Source organism: Onychomys torridus, chromosome 7 (assembly GCF_903995425.1).
Source record: "Onychomys torridus chromosome 7, mOncTor1.1, whole genome shotgun sequence".
In the NCBI taxonomy this organism is placed as follows: Eukaryota; Metazoa; Chordata; class Mammalia; order Rodentia; family Cricetidae; genus Onychomys; species Onychomys torridus.
In genome coordinates, this window is record NC_050449.1 from 58,175,583 (window position 1) to 58,194,044 (window position 18,462).

The window sequence follows — 18,462 nt, forward strand, 5'->3', positions numbered from 1 at the left end:
AAACCTGTAGCCAAGTATTGGGGTGAATGCTGGAAGATCAGAGAAGCAGAACAAGCCACAGCCACCGCCTCGCCAATTCCTCAGCTGATCCTATTTCCTCAGACTGGATGCCTCTCAGCTGAACTGTGTTGCTCAAAAGCCTAAAAGCTTTAGCCAGTGGGGCTGGAGAGATGGCTCAGAGGTTAAGAGCACTGACTGTTCTTCCAGAGGTCCTGAGTTCAATTCCCAGCAACCACATGGTGGCTCACAACCATCTGTTATGAGATCTGGCGCCCTCCTCTGTATACATATTAAACAAATAAATCTTATTAAAAAAAAAAAAAAAGCTTAACCAGCCTAGTTCCTGGTTTTCATGCCTTATATACCTTTCTGTTTTCTGCACTTACTTCCTGGGATTAAAGCCTCACTTTTTGGGATTAAAGGTGTGAGTCACCATGCCTGGCTGTTTCCAGTGTGGCTTTAAACTCACAGAGATCCAGATGGATCTCTGCTTCCAGAAGGCTAGGATTAAAGGCATGAGTGCCACCATTTTCTAGCCTCTGTATCTAGTGGCTGTTCTGTTCTCTGACCCCAGATAAGTTTATTAGGGTGTACAATATTTTGGAGAACACAATATCACCACAGTCAAGCCTGGAACTTACTATTTATTTAGCCCAGTCTGGCCTTGAACTACGTGCATCATCTCCTTCCTCAGCCTTCCAAGTGCTAGGATTGGTTTAGAGGCAAGCACCACCATGCCCTGACCACTGTCCTGATTTCTCTGCACCTGTCCTCTTCCCCTCTCTTGATAGCTCTTCATCTTACACAGTAAATCCCCTTTCTCTTCTTCATGTAAAGATCTGGGCAAGTGCTGTGGCAGTGGGTCACACCTCTAGTCCTGATAACTCTCCTACGCCAGATTTCGAGTGGGAGGTTGTCTACGATTACCTGCCTGGGACTAAAGAGCCCATTTATGAATTCTGGTGACCCAAGTCCTTCCTCTGTAACACTCACCACACTAGACCTTGGACTCTGACTTGAGTGACTACTATTTATGTAGCAGCCCTAGGAAGGCATCAGCTTTACTCACCCCATACCTATGGTCTGCTACATGCTGAGAAAATTAAACTAGGTTGCTAAGAACAGAACCCAGCCAGATTGCCTGGGCTTGTAACTCTGGCAAGTCCTCTACTTTACATAGCCTTAAAGTCTCTACTGATAAAGCATAGACAACTGGAATCCTCACAAGCAACCTTGGGGCCATTTTGAAATTTCAGTGAAGGGTACTGTTAGATGCTCAGCACCTGGCATACAGTGGCCAGTGACATAAACCACAGTGCAGGAAGCTTTCAGTAGCAGTGCACATGTCAGTGACCACTGGCTGATGATCCCACTGCTTTCCAGCTGTGGAAATTCTCGATATTCACTCTGCTGGATTCTACCCACCTTTATTCCGGCAGCCAAAGGCCAAGGACATTCCTCTATAGCATGTCAGGTTGAGGGTCCCCTGCCCTGCCAGCTACCCCTCAGTGTGGACCAAGGCTCCAGCCTTCACATTGTCCCCCTACACTGTCAGCTACAGCCAAGTGGAGAGCTACTTGAAATTTTCAGTGCCCTAATTTTGATAGAGCTGATCTGATTTTAATGACATCCAGTTTAACGGCGATGCTTACAAATCTGGCTTTGATGGACAGTCTCAGCAAGGCCTCCACTGGCTTCAAAGCCCATTTCTCCAAAGGTGGTCCTGCAGTTTCTCAAACAGGAGATGGATGTCCTGAGGTGTGTCATGCAGAAGGCCAGGAAAGATAGGGAAGGTGAGGGGCAGAAACTGGGGCTCCCTTCCTCCCCAGAAAACTCTGTCCACCTCCCAGTCTGTCTTGGGCTTATACTCTGTGCTCTCATGACCGTTTCTATCGTATCTTATTTGTCTTGCCTTGTGAGTAATAGGTACTCACAGAAATGCTTCCTGAAGTCCATTTTAAAAAGTCATCCTGTGATCACATATGGAGAGCTTAGAGATTATCTGCTCTGGCTTATACTAGAGCTAAGGAGGTATCAGGATATTAGTGTCAACAGGAGGGGAAGCCCAGGTCATAGTTTTGGGAGAGGGCATTGACTTAGTAGGTAAGTCATTTGTTTGTGTGCTTTTGAGACAGGAGCTCATGTAGCCCAGGTTGGCTCAAACTTGCTGTGTAACTAAGGATGACTTTGAACTTCTCAATCTTCAGTATTACAAAGATGCCCCTACTTGTAAGGAGAACTAGGTCATCAGGGATAAATTTCAGGAGGCCATTTCCCTCCTCTTCTTATTCCTGGCAGGGCAGGTAGGAGCCAGGTATATAAAACAGCTGTAACAGGTAGGTCCAGATGTTTGGACCCCTGGACCCCAGAGAAGAGCTTGCTGCTAGGTGACTGCTGGCTTTGAGTATGGGTTCTTCACTGTACCGTTAGTACATGGAGAAAGGCTCCTGAAAACAAAAGTTGGGGAATGCCTCCTCCAGGTAGGAAGAGAGAGGACTTTGGAGTTTGTTTTCATTTTCCAGAGTGAGAACATTTCCAGAATGAGAAGATGATTATGCCTATGAAATATACATGTATGCATGTGTGGACACATATGTGTGGAGAATGCATGTGTGTGCATATGCACACAGAGGCCTGGGGTTGATGTCAGGAATCACCCCAATTTCTCTTCCACCTTATTCTCTGAGACAGGGTCTCCAATCAGATCAGAGCTCATCCACATGACTAGTCAGTTTGTTCCATGGAATCTAGTCTCCAGTTTCTGAACTGGAGCAAGTTACAGATGGTTGTGAGCCATCATGTGGATATCAGCAATTACACCTGGGTGCTTTTAACCTTGGAGCCATCTCTGCAGCCCCGCACTGGATTCTGTATTATAAGTTGTCTCCACATGACATAAAGGATGTGGGAGAGGCTGTAACTTGGTTGGTAGAATGCTCACCTGGCATGCACAGAGCCCTGGGTTCCATTCCCGGCACTGCACAAAACCAGGCATGGTGATGCAATACTAGTTAGTACTGGGGAGGTGGAGACAGGAACATCAGAACTTCAAGGTCATCCTTGACCCCGTCCTGAACTACATGAAAGTATACAGGATGCTGCATAGATTAGAGGATAATACTTGGATATTGGTTTCTCTCATGGATGCAGAGGGTCAACCAAACCCACAAAAAGGAAACTAAAAGAGGTCCCACAATTTTTAAAAAGCATCTTGGGCTGGGCGTGGTGGTACATGCCTGTAATACCAGCACTCGGGAGGCAGAGGCAGGTGGATCTCTGTGAGTTCGAGGCCAGCCTGGTCTACAAAGCGAGTTCCAGGACAGCCTCCAAGCTACAGAGAAACCCTGTCTCGAAGGAAAAAAAAAAAAAGCATCTTGGGGTTGGGGAATTTAGCTTAGTGGTAGAGCTCTTGCCTAGCAAGCACAAGGCCCTGGGTTCGGTCCTCAGCTCTGGAAAAAAAAATGCATCTTGATCCCCCTTCCCAAGCTCCAGTCAATCTATAATCAGTGCCCCCCCTCATTCCCTGGTTTGCCTCCCAACCCCCTGAAACTCCACAGGAGAGACTGTCAGCAAGAGAGTCGGGGAGATTACACACCTGCCACATTCTCAACTGGGCAAGCTCTCCCTGGGGAGAAGCTACTACCCTTTCCCAGGGAGTGACCCCTGAAGTCCCCCCACAACCCCCAGCCAGGTCAGGACACAAGACAGGGCCCAAGAAGAGAGGTCATCCCCAGCAGTGGGTGAGGAGGCCAGCAGCACCCCTCCCTGGCCCCCACCCAGGCCGGCTCACCAGGTTCCCTCCCTCTCCCGCAGGTGGGCCTGCAGAATTTCTTTCCTCCAAATTGGTCCCGCTGCTCTCCTTCACTAAGACTTGGCTGTTCGCTGGGTTGTCTTCCCTCCTCTTGCTCTTTCTCGAAGCCCCTGTCCTTAGAACAAGTCAGACATGACTTTTCAACTAATCCTGTGCTCCCTGGAACCTCTGAAGCTTACTTTCCAAAGACTGGCTGGTCTCCTGGGCCTGGTCTAATCACCTAGCACACGCATGTCCGAATGCCACTCTGCCTGGAAGGAATCCCCACCCTAGCTTTTTAAAATTCATTCTTAGCCTCCAGGCTGAAGTCAGCCCAGCTCAAATATTCTTTGAGCTCAGAGGGACTGTAGATCTTGCCCCTCTCTTATTGAGATATTCCATCCATTTCCCCATAGGCTGCTGTTTGTCAGATCGAGGGTCATTTATCAGCATGTCTTGGGCATAGCTAGCATTTTGGGCTTCTTTTATAGACATATATATATGTGATATAAAATATGTGTGTATATATGTACACATATTTTCTTTTGAGAAAGGGTCTCATGTAGCCCTGGATGGCCTTGAACTTTCTACATAGCTGAGGCTGACCTTGTATCTCTTTTTAAATTAAAAATAAACTTGATAGAGATCATGAATGAATGTGTGTGTATGATAGAGTGGGGTTGTGTGTGCCACAGTGGAGGTCAGAGGACAACTCTAGGTCAGTTCTCTCCTTCCATTTTTACGTGGATTTCAGAAATGGAACTCAGGTCCCCAGGCTTTTGCACCAAGGACCTTTAGCTGAGACGAACCTTCTCACTGTCCCAACATGTGCTTGATGCCCGCCCACTCCACTGTGAAGGTGGAGGCAGCCTTCTTTATCTGGTGCCGCCATCTCCTCTCTTGCTGGGCTCATCAAGCCTGCCACTGTGCTGTGTTGATTCCAAGCTATACTACCTTCTTTTGCCTCTTGCTTTCTGCTCCTATGATTGCCATTGCCTGGTCAGTTCCTTTTGTCTTTGAGGACTCTGGAAGGGCATCGCCTCCTCTCAGAAGCCCTCCCCACTGGCCCCACCTCCCCTGGGTTTCTCTCCATCTTCCTCCTGCCTCACCCCTTCCCACTGTTGTGCCCTGTGTCTGGTCCACAGGCATCCGCTGTGACAGCACATGCCCTCCAGGTCGCTGGGGTCCCAACTGTTCAGTGTCCTGCAGCTGTGAGAATGGAGGTTCCTGTTCCCCAGAAGATGGGAGCTGCGAGTGTGCCCCTGGCTTCCGAGGACCCTTATGTCAGAGAAGTAAGGCTAGGCCCCCACCCCAGGGCCTTCTGACTTCCCATCCACTCAGCCCCTCCCAGTCAGAAGTAGTGCTGGCCTGTGGAAGGCTGGCCAATGGGAGCCAGGCAGGCCCCTCTTCTCCCTCCATCGTGTGCCTTCTTCCCCTATACTGGCTGCTCTGCCCCCAAGTTCAGGGCCCAGCCTCTCAGTAGAATCAGGAGTAGCCCACAGTTCCTCTCTTGAAAGGTATGGACCTCCAGGTATGGGTACCCCAGACTCCCCATTTTCAAGGAGCCTCTCTTCACTGAGATGGGGGAACCAGAGGTGTCTAGGCCACTCCTCCCTACAAGCTTCTGACCACCATCTCTCTCTGACACCCTCAGTCTGCCCACCAGGGTTCTACGGCCACGGCTGCGCCCAGTCTTGTCCCCTCTGCGTGCACAGCAGTGGGCCCTGCCACCATGTCAGTGGCATCTGTGAATGCCTGCCAGGATTCTCCGGAGCCTTGTGCAACCAAGGTACCTTCAACTGGTGGAGAGGCCAGGGCAGGGAGCAAAGGGGCAGAGAGAAGGGAGGGTCTAGGGGTCTCTTCCTACACTGTTGGGAACGGAGCAGCACGCATGTGAAGTAAGTTGCTGTGCTGTTGAAGGGGACAGGCTCACAGGTGTTAAATGTCATGTCTATGGTCTCACGGCTAGCAAGTGGCAGAAACAAATGCACACTCCAATATCCTGCTAGAGACAAGGGTGGGAAAATGAGTGTGGTAGTACATACTCATATAATCCCAGAACTTCGGAGACTGAGATGGGAGGATTACATCATGTTCAAGGCCAGCCTGGGCTACTTAACAAGAGCCTGTCTCATAAAACCAAAACCAGGCCTGAGAAGGTCGTTGAGTTGGTAGTGTGCTTGCCAAGAGTGTATGTGGCCTTGGGTTCCATCTCCAGTGCTACATAAACTGGGTGTGCTGTCATATCTCCATAAACCCGGCACTCAGGAAGGAAGAGGCAGAAGGTTGGAGAAGTTCAAGGTCATCCTTAGCTACACAGAGAGCAGGGGCCTAACCTGGGCTACATGAGACCCTGTCTCAAAATACATAACAAGCAAACAATAACAGGTGGGAACATGAAATGAGCATTGGTACATCCAGAGTGGCTGAACTAGGGCTGTGTAGAATGCCAAGTAGTGAAGGCAGAGGCTCTGCGGGCCACAGAAATGGCCATGGCCCAGTCTCCCATCAGGTCATCCCTGGCCCCACTCACCTCTCAGCTCAACCCCAGACTCTTCCCCAACATCAACTCCAGGGTTCCAGCGTACTGTACAGGTGGTACTGAAGGGACAACAAACTTCACTGTAGCATGCTCCCCCAGCTAGCTAGTTTTCTGGGGGCAGGCACCTGCCTTGCAGCATTTACAGGGTTCTATGACATAAACATTTCTGCTATGGCAAATGTCAATACCATTATCAAAAAAAACCCCACATTAGCCACCAAGGGATGATAAGAGCTGGCCCCAGCATCTACCATCCACTGCTCCACGGGTGGCTCCTGAAGCCCAGGGCAGTGTGACAGTCGGAAAGGGTCCAGGGATTCTGAAGGATTTGGCTGGACTTTAGTGTGCAGGGTGGATAACAGAACCTGGGCATGCTAGGATAGAGCAACAGGGAATAAATGGAAGACACAGCATGGCTTAGGACACGGCTTTGCTTAAAAACTAGCTTGTAGAATTTACACTAAAGTCAGGGAGAGTGAAGACACTTGAGAATAATGGGAACTTAGAGCTAAAGGCAACTTCAAAGTCACCTAGGCAAGAATCTCACTTGGCCTGTGCTTTAATACGTCTCTTGACGAAGAGCTTACTACCTCAGGGGAAACCATTCTTTCGATACATCATCACCAGTGAGCTGGGCTATTTTTAATATGCATGAATAGAAGTTTGACTCCATGATGTGTTGAGGTCATGAGAAACATATGTGACAGTTTCATTTGCTTGTAGCCCTCGTAGGATGGTTTAATCACCACCTGACAAGCTGAGGTTTATTTATTAAACATAGGAGACCTAGCTGTCAATAGAACCGGGCCCGGGCTAAATGAGGAGCTATGAAGCCCAAGCAGGAACCCTCGCAGCCCATGTCGTCTGATTTATTGCCCGCTGGTCTAATGAGTATTTTCCATATATAGATCTAATGGAGTTTGCTATTAATGGCAACTGCCCTGGTTAAGTCTCAAACCTTGTAAAAAATTGAACTGACACTTTCTAATGACTGGCTTTCCAGTGAGTTACAAATTATGGACAGTGCTTCCCCAGAATCACTAAACATAGATTAAATATAACCCAATGTTTTCTTTTCACCAGCCTCTCCTCCCCTTCCCATGCCTAACTCTTGATTCAGCTAAGAAGTCTTGCAATTAATGCATTAGACCGATCACATTAGCGGCTCTGCGGGTGAATTTGTCCGCCTTGTATAGGGGAAGACTTCAAAGAGAAGACTGCCTTGTTAGAGCAGTTTAGTTGTGGGATGAAAGCTGGTGGATCAACTCCAGCACCCTGCTCCCCACCAAGCTGGTGGACAGTCCTTTGCCTCAGCCAACAGTGGGGTGCAAGGAAGCAACCTTTCAGGATGATGGGGCTCAAACTGGATCCTCAGAATAAAGCATTTCCCAGAGACAGAGAGGAGGCAGGGCAACAGGCAGTTTGGGAAGCTGAGGGCGGCTTCTGAGCAGCAAACAGGCGACAGAGACCTGCCTGTGAAGGGAAGAACAGAGCCCCTGATCAGCCAGCCTCCCTATAGCTACTAACCGAGGCCTGAGGCCATTGACTGGGGGCCCTTGTTCCATCCTAATAAGGAAACAGATCCAGAGGGTGGGGTGGGACGTGAAGGGCTTTGTTAAAATGTCCTCTGCGAAGAAAGAGAACTTCTGTGTTGTGTAATCTTGGATAGTTTAACCTCTACCTATGTGTCAAGGAACCAGTGATGAAGACATTACCAAGATTAAGTGAACTAGTATTTATGAATTAGTGAATTATTTGTGAGTAAATGAGTTAGTATTTGTGAAATGTTTTGATCAGTTTCTGGTGCATGTAAATGTGTAACAAATCTAGGACCCACACCCAAAGCCTCAGGCAGATTTGGGTCCACCTGCCTTCATCATCTGCCCAGCCACTAGCCATGTTTGCAGAGGTAGAGACTACATGTATATTCTGGCTACCCTGTGGCCACAGTTGGGCTGGGGAAGGGCTGGTAATGGGAGGCAGAGCAGTGGAAGGGAGGAGATGGCATCCCTTGTTTGAGACCTGAGCCAAAGGAAGCCACTCTCCTCCAAGGAATCAGTACCTAATTCATGGGGGCTGAAGACATGGCTCAGTGGGTAAGAAGGCTAGCTAGCTGTTCTTGCAGAGGATCTGAGTTCACTTTCCAGCACCCATGTCAGGCAGCATACAGGTGCCTCTAACTTTACCTCCAAGGGATCCGATGTCCTCTTGCCTTCACAGGCACCTAGTAGCAGAGCCTTCCGGAATGTTGTGACTTCTAAGACCTCCTTCCTCAGTGTTCAGTGGGCAGTCACATACCATAGGAAACGAGACCACATTCCCCGCCCTTGCAGAGCTTAGGCCAGAGGATCTGGGGGAGAGATGGGAGAGGGGTGATGCTTGACCCTGGTGGCTTGAGTGCCTGCTGTCTCCCCAGACACTGTAGGGGGCTCCAGAAGGGGCAGCACTCAGGCTTGGCCTGAGACCCGCCGTTAAGTCTCAGTAAGTGGAGAGAGTTCAAGGAAGACGCTCCTTGAAGCCTCAAATAGGGACCTTGGCCACCCAGAAGAGAGATGGGTGGACCAGCCAGGACTGGGTTCAGATAAAATACAATAAAAACCCCAAACAGGTGACTTGAAAATGATATACACTGTTTTGCTTATGTACTAAAACCGAAAAGACCCAGAAGCAGGCTGCTGGGGACACTAGGGCAGCTGACGAGGACGTCAGTGTCTTAAGGCTTGCCCCATCTTACTGCTCCAAGGTAGGTGACAATTAAGATGAGTCTTACAGGCAGAACGTCCACAGCTGGACTTGGGGGTCAGAGGAATTTAGAAGGCTCTAGCCATGGGTAAAGCACAGAAGAAATGCCTGGAGTGCCCTTAGAAGGAGGTGTGTGGTCCAGTGACCCATGTGTCCAGGAGGGTAGTCAAGGATAACCAAGGGGAAAGCAGAAGGCTGCGAGGTAGTCTAGGAGCACTGGGCTGGGAGTCCAGAGACGCCATCCCCCATCTTACCACCTCCTATCTGTGAGACCCAAGACAAGTGATGTCCTCTCCATGGGCCTCTTGGGGTGCTGCTGTGGGGGGAGGGGCACTCTACATGATGGAGTATGACCTACCACTGCAGGTGTTGGGGCCCATCCAGATCATGGCTCTGGCCTTGGAACCTCTTGGGGTGCAGCTGTGCGGGTGGTGGCTCTTAGACCCTGGGAAAGAAGGCAGATGCCAGGCTTCTGTGTGCCCACAGTGTGTGCTGGAGGGCACTTTGGGCAGGACTGTGCCCAGCTGTGTTCCTGTGCCAACAACGGGACCTGCAGCCCCATCGACGGCTCCTGTCAGTGTTTCCCTGGGTGGATCGGCAAGGACTGCTCACAGGGTAAGCTGCTGCCCCTGCAAATGCTCCTCTGTCATGGTGCTTCCACCCACAGGGCTGAACTCTCCTGGAGGCAAGAGCATCCACCCGAGACCCATGTATGTATCTGTGTTACTTGTGTGTGTATGATGTGTGTCCCAGGGCTACAGCATGTATGTGGAGTGAGAGGCCAGCTCTATAATGTCAGCTCTCCCCTTCCACTTTTACGGAGGTTCCAGGCATCAAACTCAGGTTCACCGGGTTTGGGTAGCAAGTGCCTTTACCCACTGAACCATGTCACTGTTCCCCGACCCTGAAAGTCCCACTTAGCTTAACAGCCAACTTAATGAGTTACTGGTACTGACCATGGATATTGTTACTGCAGATACTAAAGGCATCAATATTGTCAGTGCCATTGATGCTGTGAATCCTGAGAATTCATTCTCCATTAGCATCTGCGTGTAGAAGGAGCAATCTAAATATAGAAGGGGAGCGGGGGAGCAAGGCTGGCATGCTGGGGTTTGTGAGTGGCTAGGCTAGGACAGCCACCCCTGGAAAAATGGGAACATCCTGTGGGGTGGCCCCTATGAATGATGTCCTGAGCATCCTAAGCCTGAACAGGGTGCTACAGTCCGATGCCAAGGCAGCCTTTCCCAAAAGAACCTTGGCCCATGAAGCTCCCCGTCTGATATATGAGACAAAGCAAGGACCTATAAGGAGGTCCCAGTTAAACGGCTGGACTTGGGTGGACTTGGGGTAATGCCAATCTTGTGGGAGCCATAGGCCCCATCCTCAAATAGCACAAGAACCCAAAGAGGAGATGGTCCCTGCCACTTTTGGAGAAGTCAGTGTCACTGGTGTTACCCACCTCTGTTCCCATCAGTCCCTCTAATGGTGGAGGTGCAGGAGCCCTTGGAGCAAGGCTGCTTTAGTCACCCAATATTAAGAGTGGGCAGAGAATCTGGGCCTCATAGCAATCCCAGGGAATGAGGCCAAGAGGTGAGCTGAGGGATTCTGAGAATAGTGTTATCAAGTCCCCAAAGGCCAAGAGATGGCCCTCTGGGTCCATCCAGATGTCTTGGCTCTGATGTGTACTCGCCTCCCCTCCCTTTCCTCCTGCTCCTCTCTGCCCTCCCCTCTGCATCCTCCCCCCCTATACTCCCCCCCCACACACAGCCTGCCCATCTGGGTTCTGGGGCTCTGCCTGCTTCCATACATGCAGCTGCCACAACGGGGCGAGCTGCAGCGCCGAGGATGGGGCCTGCCACTGCACCCCTGGCTGGACTGGACTCTTCTGCACACAGCGTAAGCCCTGCCTCCCAGTCTCCTAGCCACTCCCAGTCATATGCTGCGGCCTACTGGTCACTCTGTGAATAGTCTTGGCTTGTAGAGGGTGGGGAGGAAGAGGCTGGCCCCAGGACCAGCCACACCTCAGGATCACCCAAAATCTTGAAAAGTCAAGGCTATAGAGTACCCTAGCAATTAACAAGATCAGACCCTCGGACCATGGGGCAGAAATCCCAGGGCTGCACATCAAAGAGACCAGAGCTTGTCCTCTGCTGCCGAGACCCTAGTTGCATGGATCACCTTGCCCCTACCCTCCACCCCTTTAGAATGAGGTTCAGATGAGTACAGATGGCTCTGTGGGGCTCAAGAGCCTTTATCCCATGCTGTGGAGGAAGCGGCAGACAAGCCTGGTCCCAGCAACATCTCTGCAGTTTCCCTGAGCCCACAACCACTGTGACCTGTGGTCTTGTTGCAGGTTGTCCTGCAGCATTTTTTGGGAAGGATTGTGGACACATATGCCAATGTCAGAATGGAGCCAGCTGTGACCACATCACTGGGAAATGCACCTGTCGAACAGGCTTCACCGGGCGCCACTGTGAACAGAGTAAGCTGCCCCAACCCTGTCCTGGTATTTGGGCTAGGCTTCTGCCTAATGCAGGCGAAGCTGCTTCCTTCAACTCCCATCCTCACCCCACCCCACCCAGGACACTTGCAGCTCCTGAACTCTAGACTTTGAGGACAACTTCTGAGGAAGACATAAGGCTAACCCTACACACTTATGGTCAGAGAATCTCCACTTCAGACAGGGCAGAGATGTGGTAGGCAGATCAAGGAGGGACTAGAGGGAGGCAGGATTTTCTGGTTCTTTAAATGAGTTCAGGAGGAAGAGGCAGGTGAGGAGGGAGGCCTGACTCTGGGTGATACACTCTACCCATCCATCCCCAACTATTCAATAGGCTTCATTCACCGTGGGTGGGCTACAATTGTCCTGCTGCCACAGGCTTCCCTACCTGGAGTGCGAGGGGTGGGGTGTGGCTGTCTCACTGTTCCTAAACTCTGCATATCATACAGGATGTGCCCCCGGGACCTTTGGATACGGGTGTCAGCAGCTATGTGAGTGTATGAACAATGCCACTTGTGACCATGTCACTGGTACCTGTTACTGCAGCCCTGGATTCAAAGGAATCAGGTGTGACCAAGGTAACATACAGGTGGCAGAATGTGTGGACAGGGGTGGAAAGGGCCCAGTCACTGGTGGCTTCAGAGAGTTCTAACCAGATCAGCTGAGGTTTATGACACCACCTTTTGCTCATAGTTGGGAGCTCCCCTGTGAACTGGTGCTGGGAAAGGCCACCAATCAGGCTAAGTTGGAACATGCCAAGTTTGACTTCTGCCACTCCCTGCTAGGTGTCTCTGGGCGGGTCATTTCCTTTGCTGGACCTTTTACTCCACACTCAATTAAGATGTTAACCTTTGTCCAAAGGGCTCAGCATGACACTAGCTCTACGCTTGGCAACATCCCATAGTGCATCTGAGGGGATCAAATTGAGGCAATTCAAGAAAAGCCTCAGTGCATGCCTAGCACATATGAGCACCCTGTAAATGGTGTCTCTGAATGTAAAAATCTCTTTGTAAAGTTATGCAGACTTAGGAAGCTATTGTTGGTTCTAGAAGATGGGAGCAGAAAGTAGGCTCTGAAATACCCACATCAGACCAACTTACTTTGCAGTCTGAAGCCATGCGGTTGCAGCATTTGCTCCCTAGAGTGACAGCCAGCTCTCTTCAGCTAGCAGCAGAGAGCCAGGGAGAGGTCCAGATGCTGCACAGCTAGAGGATAGATCCTCACCAGATCAGTCACACAGAGAGACCTAGCCACACATGTCTAATCAAGAGGTGTCTTGGGGCAGTAACTCAGAGCTCCCAGCTGTCAAGGCCAGTCTATCATTTGGTGCTTATGATTCCCTCAGGGGAGATGGGGTTACCGTCACCATGGACATCCTAAATCACACAGCTGGTAAGCAGTAAGAGTAGCTAAAGCCAGTTTTTCCTGACTGAATTACTGGTTAGGTGAACTCAGACAAGTTACCTAAGCTTGGTGACTCAGTTTTTTTCAAACTGTGTGGAAAAGGTAAATAATTAGTTCCTTTTTTTGTAGGTCTGACACAATGATAAAGTAACTTTAACCCATGTGTGGACCTGAGTAAATACTCAGTAAGCATTTATTTTGCTTCACACCTGAATCACATTTTCTTTTTGTGATGCTGGGACTTGATCTTCTTCCTGGCATTAGGAGAAACGGAGGCACTGTGAGGGTTAAGATCAGGCAGGGATGAAGGGGATAGCCAGGAAGTATACTGGAATCAGGCCCAGCTCTGGCTCAGGCCTCCCTCTGCCCACAGCTGCCCTCATGATGGACGAGCTGAATCCCTACACCAAGATCAGTCCAGCTCTGGGAGCAGAGCGGCACTCAGTGGGTGCTGTCACGGGCATCATCCTCCTGCTGTTCCTGGTTGTGGTGTTGCTGGGCCTGTTTGCCTGGCGACGGAGGCGGCAGAAAGAGAAAGGCCGTGACCTGGCTCCTCGTGTCTCCTACACCCCAGCCATGAGGATGACCAGCACAGACTACTCTCTCTCAGGTCAGGCGATGCCCCAGTTATCTCTTCTTCACTCATACAACCCAGCAGGAGGCATGTGACCTTCTCAGAAACCTATCTATGTTCTTGGTTCAACATGCAGGGTGGGTGGGTGGCTGGGCCCAGGGATGATCACTCCTTAGAGAAATCGGGGATTGGAGAAGTCTGTGGAGTTCAAGAGGGTGTTGCTTCCTGGAGCCCAAGCTCCATGGAGCTTGAGCTGGGTGCCACCCCCCACGTCCCCACCCTCATTGGGCTGTGTGTCTACAGGAGATACATAGTAAGTAGCAACTTTTCTAAGCAATCCAGGGGATGGTTCCCAGTGTGAAGCCCGAGCACCTTGGCAAATTGTGCCCTAATGGACTTTTGCTTTCCCTGGGAGGGCCTCAGGCCATCCCGGAGACGCTCCCCAGAAGTGTAGTAACAGGGGTAGTGCCTCACTTAGGAAGTATCCCACAGCCCTGTGTGCTTAGATATGGTAGAGATGCCAGTGGGAATCCTGTGTAGTCTGAGTGAGGCATGTATGGAACTGTATCAGATTCGTTCTCTCCTCTGAACTGGTACCTTGAAGAAGAGGCTTTGTGCTTCATATTTAGCTAACCAGCAGAGACTCCCGAACTGCCTGGGTGTTGGTTAGGCCTGCACTGTTGAAAAGAAGGTGGTAACTTTCCAATGGCTAATAGCTGATCTATAACCTCCTGTACCTTGTGCTTAATTTAAAAGCATCTAGACCACATCTGCCATTCCTGCTAAGTGTTGCTTGCTGTGTGCCAACTCTATGCCAGGAACAGGATAGACAGTGCTGGCCCCAGAGATCTCTTGGCCACTCTGGGGTCCAACCAAAGCCAACATCCTCTGATAAAGGCCCAGGCCCATTGTGATTTGGCAGTTTTCTTCTATAATGACAATGAGCAAGAGTGGCTGGATTTTCTCCAGTCCTGTAGAATCCTCTGAAGAGCTGGGGTCAACATAAATGGAGTTCTCTATGTACTAGCATCTGACCATACAGGGAAGCAAGGAACGCCAATACACCCAAAATAGCAACTCAAAGACATAAAGCCATCAGAGCCAGCAGTCAATAGCTTCCAGCTGACCATGACACCCCTGTACTAGCAAGCCTGGCCTGTCAGCTACACAGAGGGCCAGCAGTAAAAATAAAACATGGCTGGCTCTCCCACTTGCTTTAGGGCTACTGGATGCCAGGTAGCTTGGAGGATGGGTGTGGTGGTGGTGGATTTGACTGTCTCTTTGCAGGAGACACTCAAGTGCCCAGCTCCAGCATTAGTGTTGGGGGCATTTCAACCAAGGGCAGGTATATGATGGAATATGGCTCCTTGTTCTCTCCCCAGATTTGTCTCAAAGTAGCAGCCATGCCCAGTGCTTTTCCAATGCCAGCTACCACACACTGGCGTGCGGGGGGCCTGCCACCAGCCAGGTCAGCACTCTGGACAGGAACAGCCCCACCAAGGTACTGGCCCCCTGGCTCCCCGTCCTCACCAACTATCCTCTCCATTTAACACTCCCCTCTGCCCAGGAAGGAACTGCACCCCACATCAAGGCTGTGTGGAACTTCTACATTAAAAATAATCCTAGGACTCATGGGTCATGAGAACACTGTGAATCATGTAACTGGGAAAGAGTATGTTGTATGGAGACAGAAAGCTCTATCCCATCCAACTACATCACATTGCCCACTCACTGGAACAAACCTGCACCTTGTGTACAGATAACTAGTACCTACCAGAATATAGTAACAGCATATGCAACCATCATATCTCACACCTATGATATCACATAGCCACTTTGGTCATATGCCAGTACATATACTCAAAACATATGTGCTCACCACAAATTACTTAGGAATATACTCTTCAGTAACTCTATTCAATTAACCACTAGATCACTAGATGCCTCTTAAACTTGGGCATAAATGTCATCAATATACACATCAGATGAGAACCCAAATACTAGCTAGTATTCTTGCTGAAAGGGGGTGGACCAGTTGTGTGCCCTCTCAGATAGCTCCAAGCACAGCACTGAGTCATAGAATAGGTAGATGTCCTTAGTCACAAATATTACCAGTCTTAGAGATGTCTCATCACATATGTATGTAGACAGGATGTAGTGCATCCCTTGATGGACCAGTAAGACGCAGAGTGAGAGACTGAGATATGAACAGCCCCAAGTATAAGGTTTGTGGGGGGCTTTTGCTATACATACCTCCTGACACCTACCTAAGCATGTGCCACATACACACTTAGAATGGCAGGACCATTTGGGGAGTGACAATCCTGGGATACCTGGCTTCCTGTGCCATCATCTATCCCGGGCCAGGAGCACAGCTTTCATATTTAGGCCTCTTCCCTAGAGCTCTGAGAATCCCTCCCTCCCCATCTGCCCCCTGAAGAATGACCACCAGCCCATAGACCTGGGAGCTGCTTTTCTATGAAACAGGCAAGGTGCGTGCAGGTTACCTGGAGGCCTAAATAGCTTTGACCACTCTGCCTGTCATCTTCCACTCAGGACTCCTTGTCCAGGATCAGTTCAGCTTTAAGCTTGAGGAGCTGAGAGAAGAGGCAGCCCTTGATTAACTATGGCCATGTTATCAAAGCTGCAGCAGGCTACAGGCACAAGCCAGGGATGAGACAAAGGTTGGAGGCCATGACATTATTTGTACAAGAGCCAGCTACTCTTTCAGTAGAAGACAGGTCTGGCTCCTCTCACAGGGGCTGAGACTGGCCTTATGTAGACAAGAACCCCTTCTGGCAGAACATGTGGAGCAAAGGTAGGCATGATGCCATGGATGGGACAGGCAGCTGAGACCTGAATTCTAGAGCCAGCTTTGTCTCTGGCTCCTGTGTATCTCTGAGTATGGCCCCGTGTCTGAAATAACATCCTTGCCTCACATAAAGGGCAGTAAGAGAATGGAGAGAGAGGACTGCATCATCAGTCTCATGACTGGAACTTTTCCTTGGTCACATGAAACAGACTCTCATATATGGCCCAGGAGCAAGCCCTACAGGTAGCCCTGTTTCAGATGAGGAACTGACAGAGCCCCCCCCACCCATCCCTGCAGCACAACCCTGTATGCCACAGGGGCCTGAGAACTTGGTTGGGTGTGCACTGTTTTCATTGGCCTCAACTACAGACTGAGAGCTTGTCATACAACATCTGTCTGGTCCTCCTTTACTCAGTCATCCAGGGCCTGGGAGCTCAGGAGCATCTTAGGGACGGGTACACTGAGGCTGGGCCAAGTGCCAACTTGGGGAAGGGCAGCTGAGGCATTAATTATTAACTGGCTCTCCTCTCCAAACAGCTCAGTAACAAGTCCCTTGACAGAGACACAGCAGGCTGGACCCCCTACAGCTATGTGAACGTATTAGGTCAGTAGTGGTCTGAGTCATCTTCCCCATTGGTCCCACCATGATCTCTGTACTGAGGGGAGCTGCCCCATCTATAAGCAAGAGTACTGAGCATGGCTTCCCCTGTGGTGTACAGGGAGCGCATGGCTGTGGCCTAGTGATTACTAGGATGGAATGAGGAGATCTCCAGTGGAAGCAGAAAGTGTATTTGCCACTGTGGAAAAGGATCCTCTGCCTGGCACTTTTCAAGGCTTCTTCTCTCCGCCCTAGTGGAGGGCAGAATGGAATGGGAGGGGAGAAAAGGACAGATAACCCCTTTGGATGCTACATGGAGATCCTGATTCCTTCTGGCCTGCCTCCTACCCTACCCTCTGCTTCCCCGCCCCCCTCTTCTCCTGCCACCCAGGCCCTAGGAATAATGGCTCCTCCCTGTCATTCCTCTCACTAGACTCCCATTTCCAGATCAGTGCCCTGGAGGCCAGGTACCCGCCCGAAGACTTCTACATTGAACTTAGACACCTCAGCCGCCACAATGAGCCACACTCACCAGGTCAGACTCCCAGCCTTTCCTTCCACCCCGAGAGCAGACTGCTCTGCACCCCATCCCTGTCCCCATGGAGCCTTCCCAGGATTAGTCTCTAGCCCTATGCCCTACTCACAGGTGGCGGTTTGTCCCGACCCTCCTTCCTACTACCCCTTGCACCCTCACCATGCTAGCTGATGTGCACAAACTGGGGTTGCTTGTGGAGGGGACACAGCCGGGCTGTACTCTCCATTCTGCACCATGCAACCCAATAACGGTGTAAACAACAGAAGGTTGGCTCTCTGCACAGACCTAACATCTTAGAAAGCAAGGTAGGGTTGTTGAGAAGAGACTTGGGAGAAAGGTAGGCAGGATCTACCACCTAGTATCCTCTGGACTCAAACACTAGGCTAAATGTGGTGGCCTGAGAGGGGTGTGGCAACTGAGTCCTCAAAGGGGAACACGTGCATCGGTTTTAAAAATGAGTGTCAAAAGTACAAAGGATGGACAAGAGTAGCTCCTTCAGAGCGCCCTGGGATAGGGCCTCGAATGCTTGACGATTCTAGGTTTGAGTTTAGGCTCCAGGTGACTTAGTGCTCCACTGGAACTAAGTCAGCCTCCACAGGTCTCTAGTCCTGGAAGCATGAAGGTTTGGAACTCATCTTGTTGAGCAGACATGGCTGCAAGGACCCTGCTAAGCATTCAGTACCCTCAGGACTATAATACAACCCCTACCCTCACTTCACCTTGAGGTCACTGTGATCCAAATAGGAGCATGCATGCACCCGGGCATCATCTGGGCTCAGCCCTAGTTCCTCCTTGTTCCACAGACCTTCAATCACTGTGGCTAGAGCACTACCCCACTGGCCTTTGTTAGCTCACAGCCAGCTAGGCTGTGGCCATTGGGGGAGAACCCGAGATGATCTAGGTTCTACCACGACTCAACCTTGTATTTGCTTGTATATTCTTGAACGTTTCTGACACTCTTGGGA

The 18,462-nt window shown here is 50.4% G+C and overlaps 1 protein-coding gene across 13 annotated transcripts in view; it reads left to right on the forward strand.

The window, feature by feature from the left end:
• The window catches only part of Megf11 (multiple EGF like domains 11), a 322,995-nt gene that overhangs the window by 293,713 nt on the left and 10,820 nt on the right, over window positions 1-18,462 (forward strand). For 2 of the 13 annotated variants that reach the window (XM_036191919.1, XM_036191924.1), the window contains exons 14-23: window positions 4,936-5,082; window positions 5,445-5,579; window positions 9,561-9,689; window positions 10,842-10,970; window positions 11,428-11,556; window positions 12,024-12,152; window positions 13,352-13,588; window positions 14,935-15,053; window positions 16,902-16,968; window positions 17,396-17,497. In XM_036191919.1, the coding sequence (XP_036047812.1) occupies window positions 4,936-5,082; window positions 5,445-5,579; window positions 9,561-9,689; window positions 10,842-10,970; window positions 11,428-11,556; window positions 12,024-12,152; window positions 13,352-13,588; window positions 14,935-15,053; window positions 16,902-16,968; window positions 17,396-17,497 (1,323 nt within the window). The remainder of the gene's footprint in view (window positions 1-4,935; window positions 5,083-5,444; window positions 5,580-9,560; window positions 9,690-10,841; window positions 10,971-11,427; window positions 11,557-12,023; window positions 12,153-13,351; window positions 13,589-14,934; window positions 15,054-16,901; window positions 16,969-17,395; window positions 17,498-18,462) is intronic. The other 11 variants (XM_036191926.1, XM_036191923.1, XR_004945399.1 and 8 more) reach the window with 8 other exon arrangements.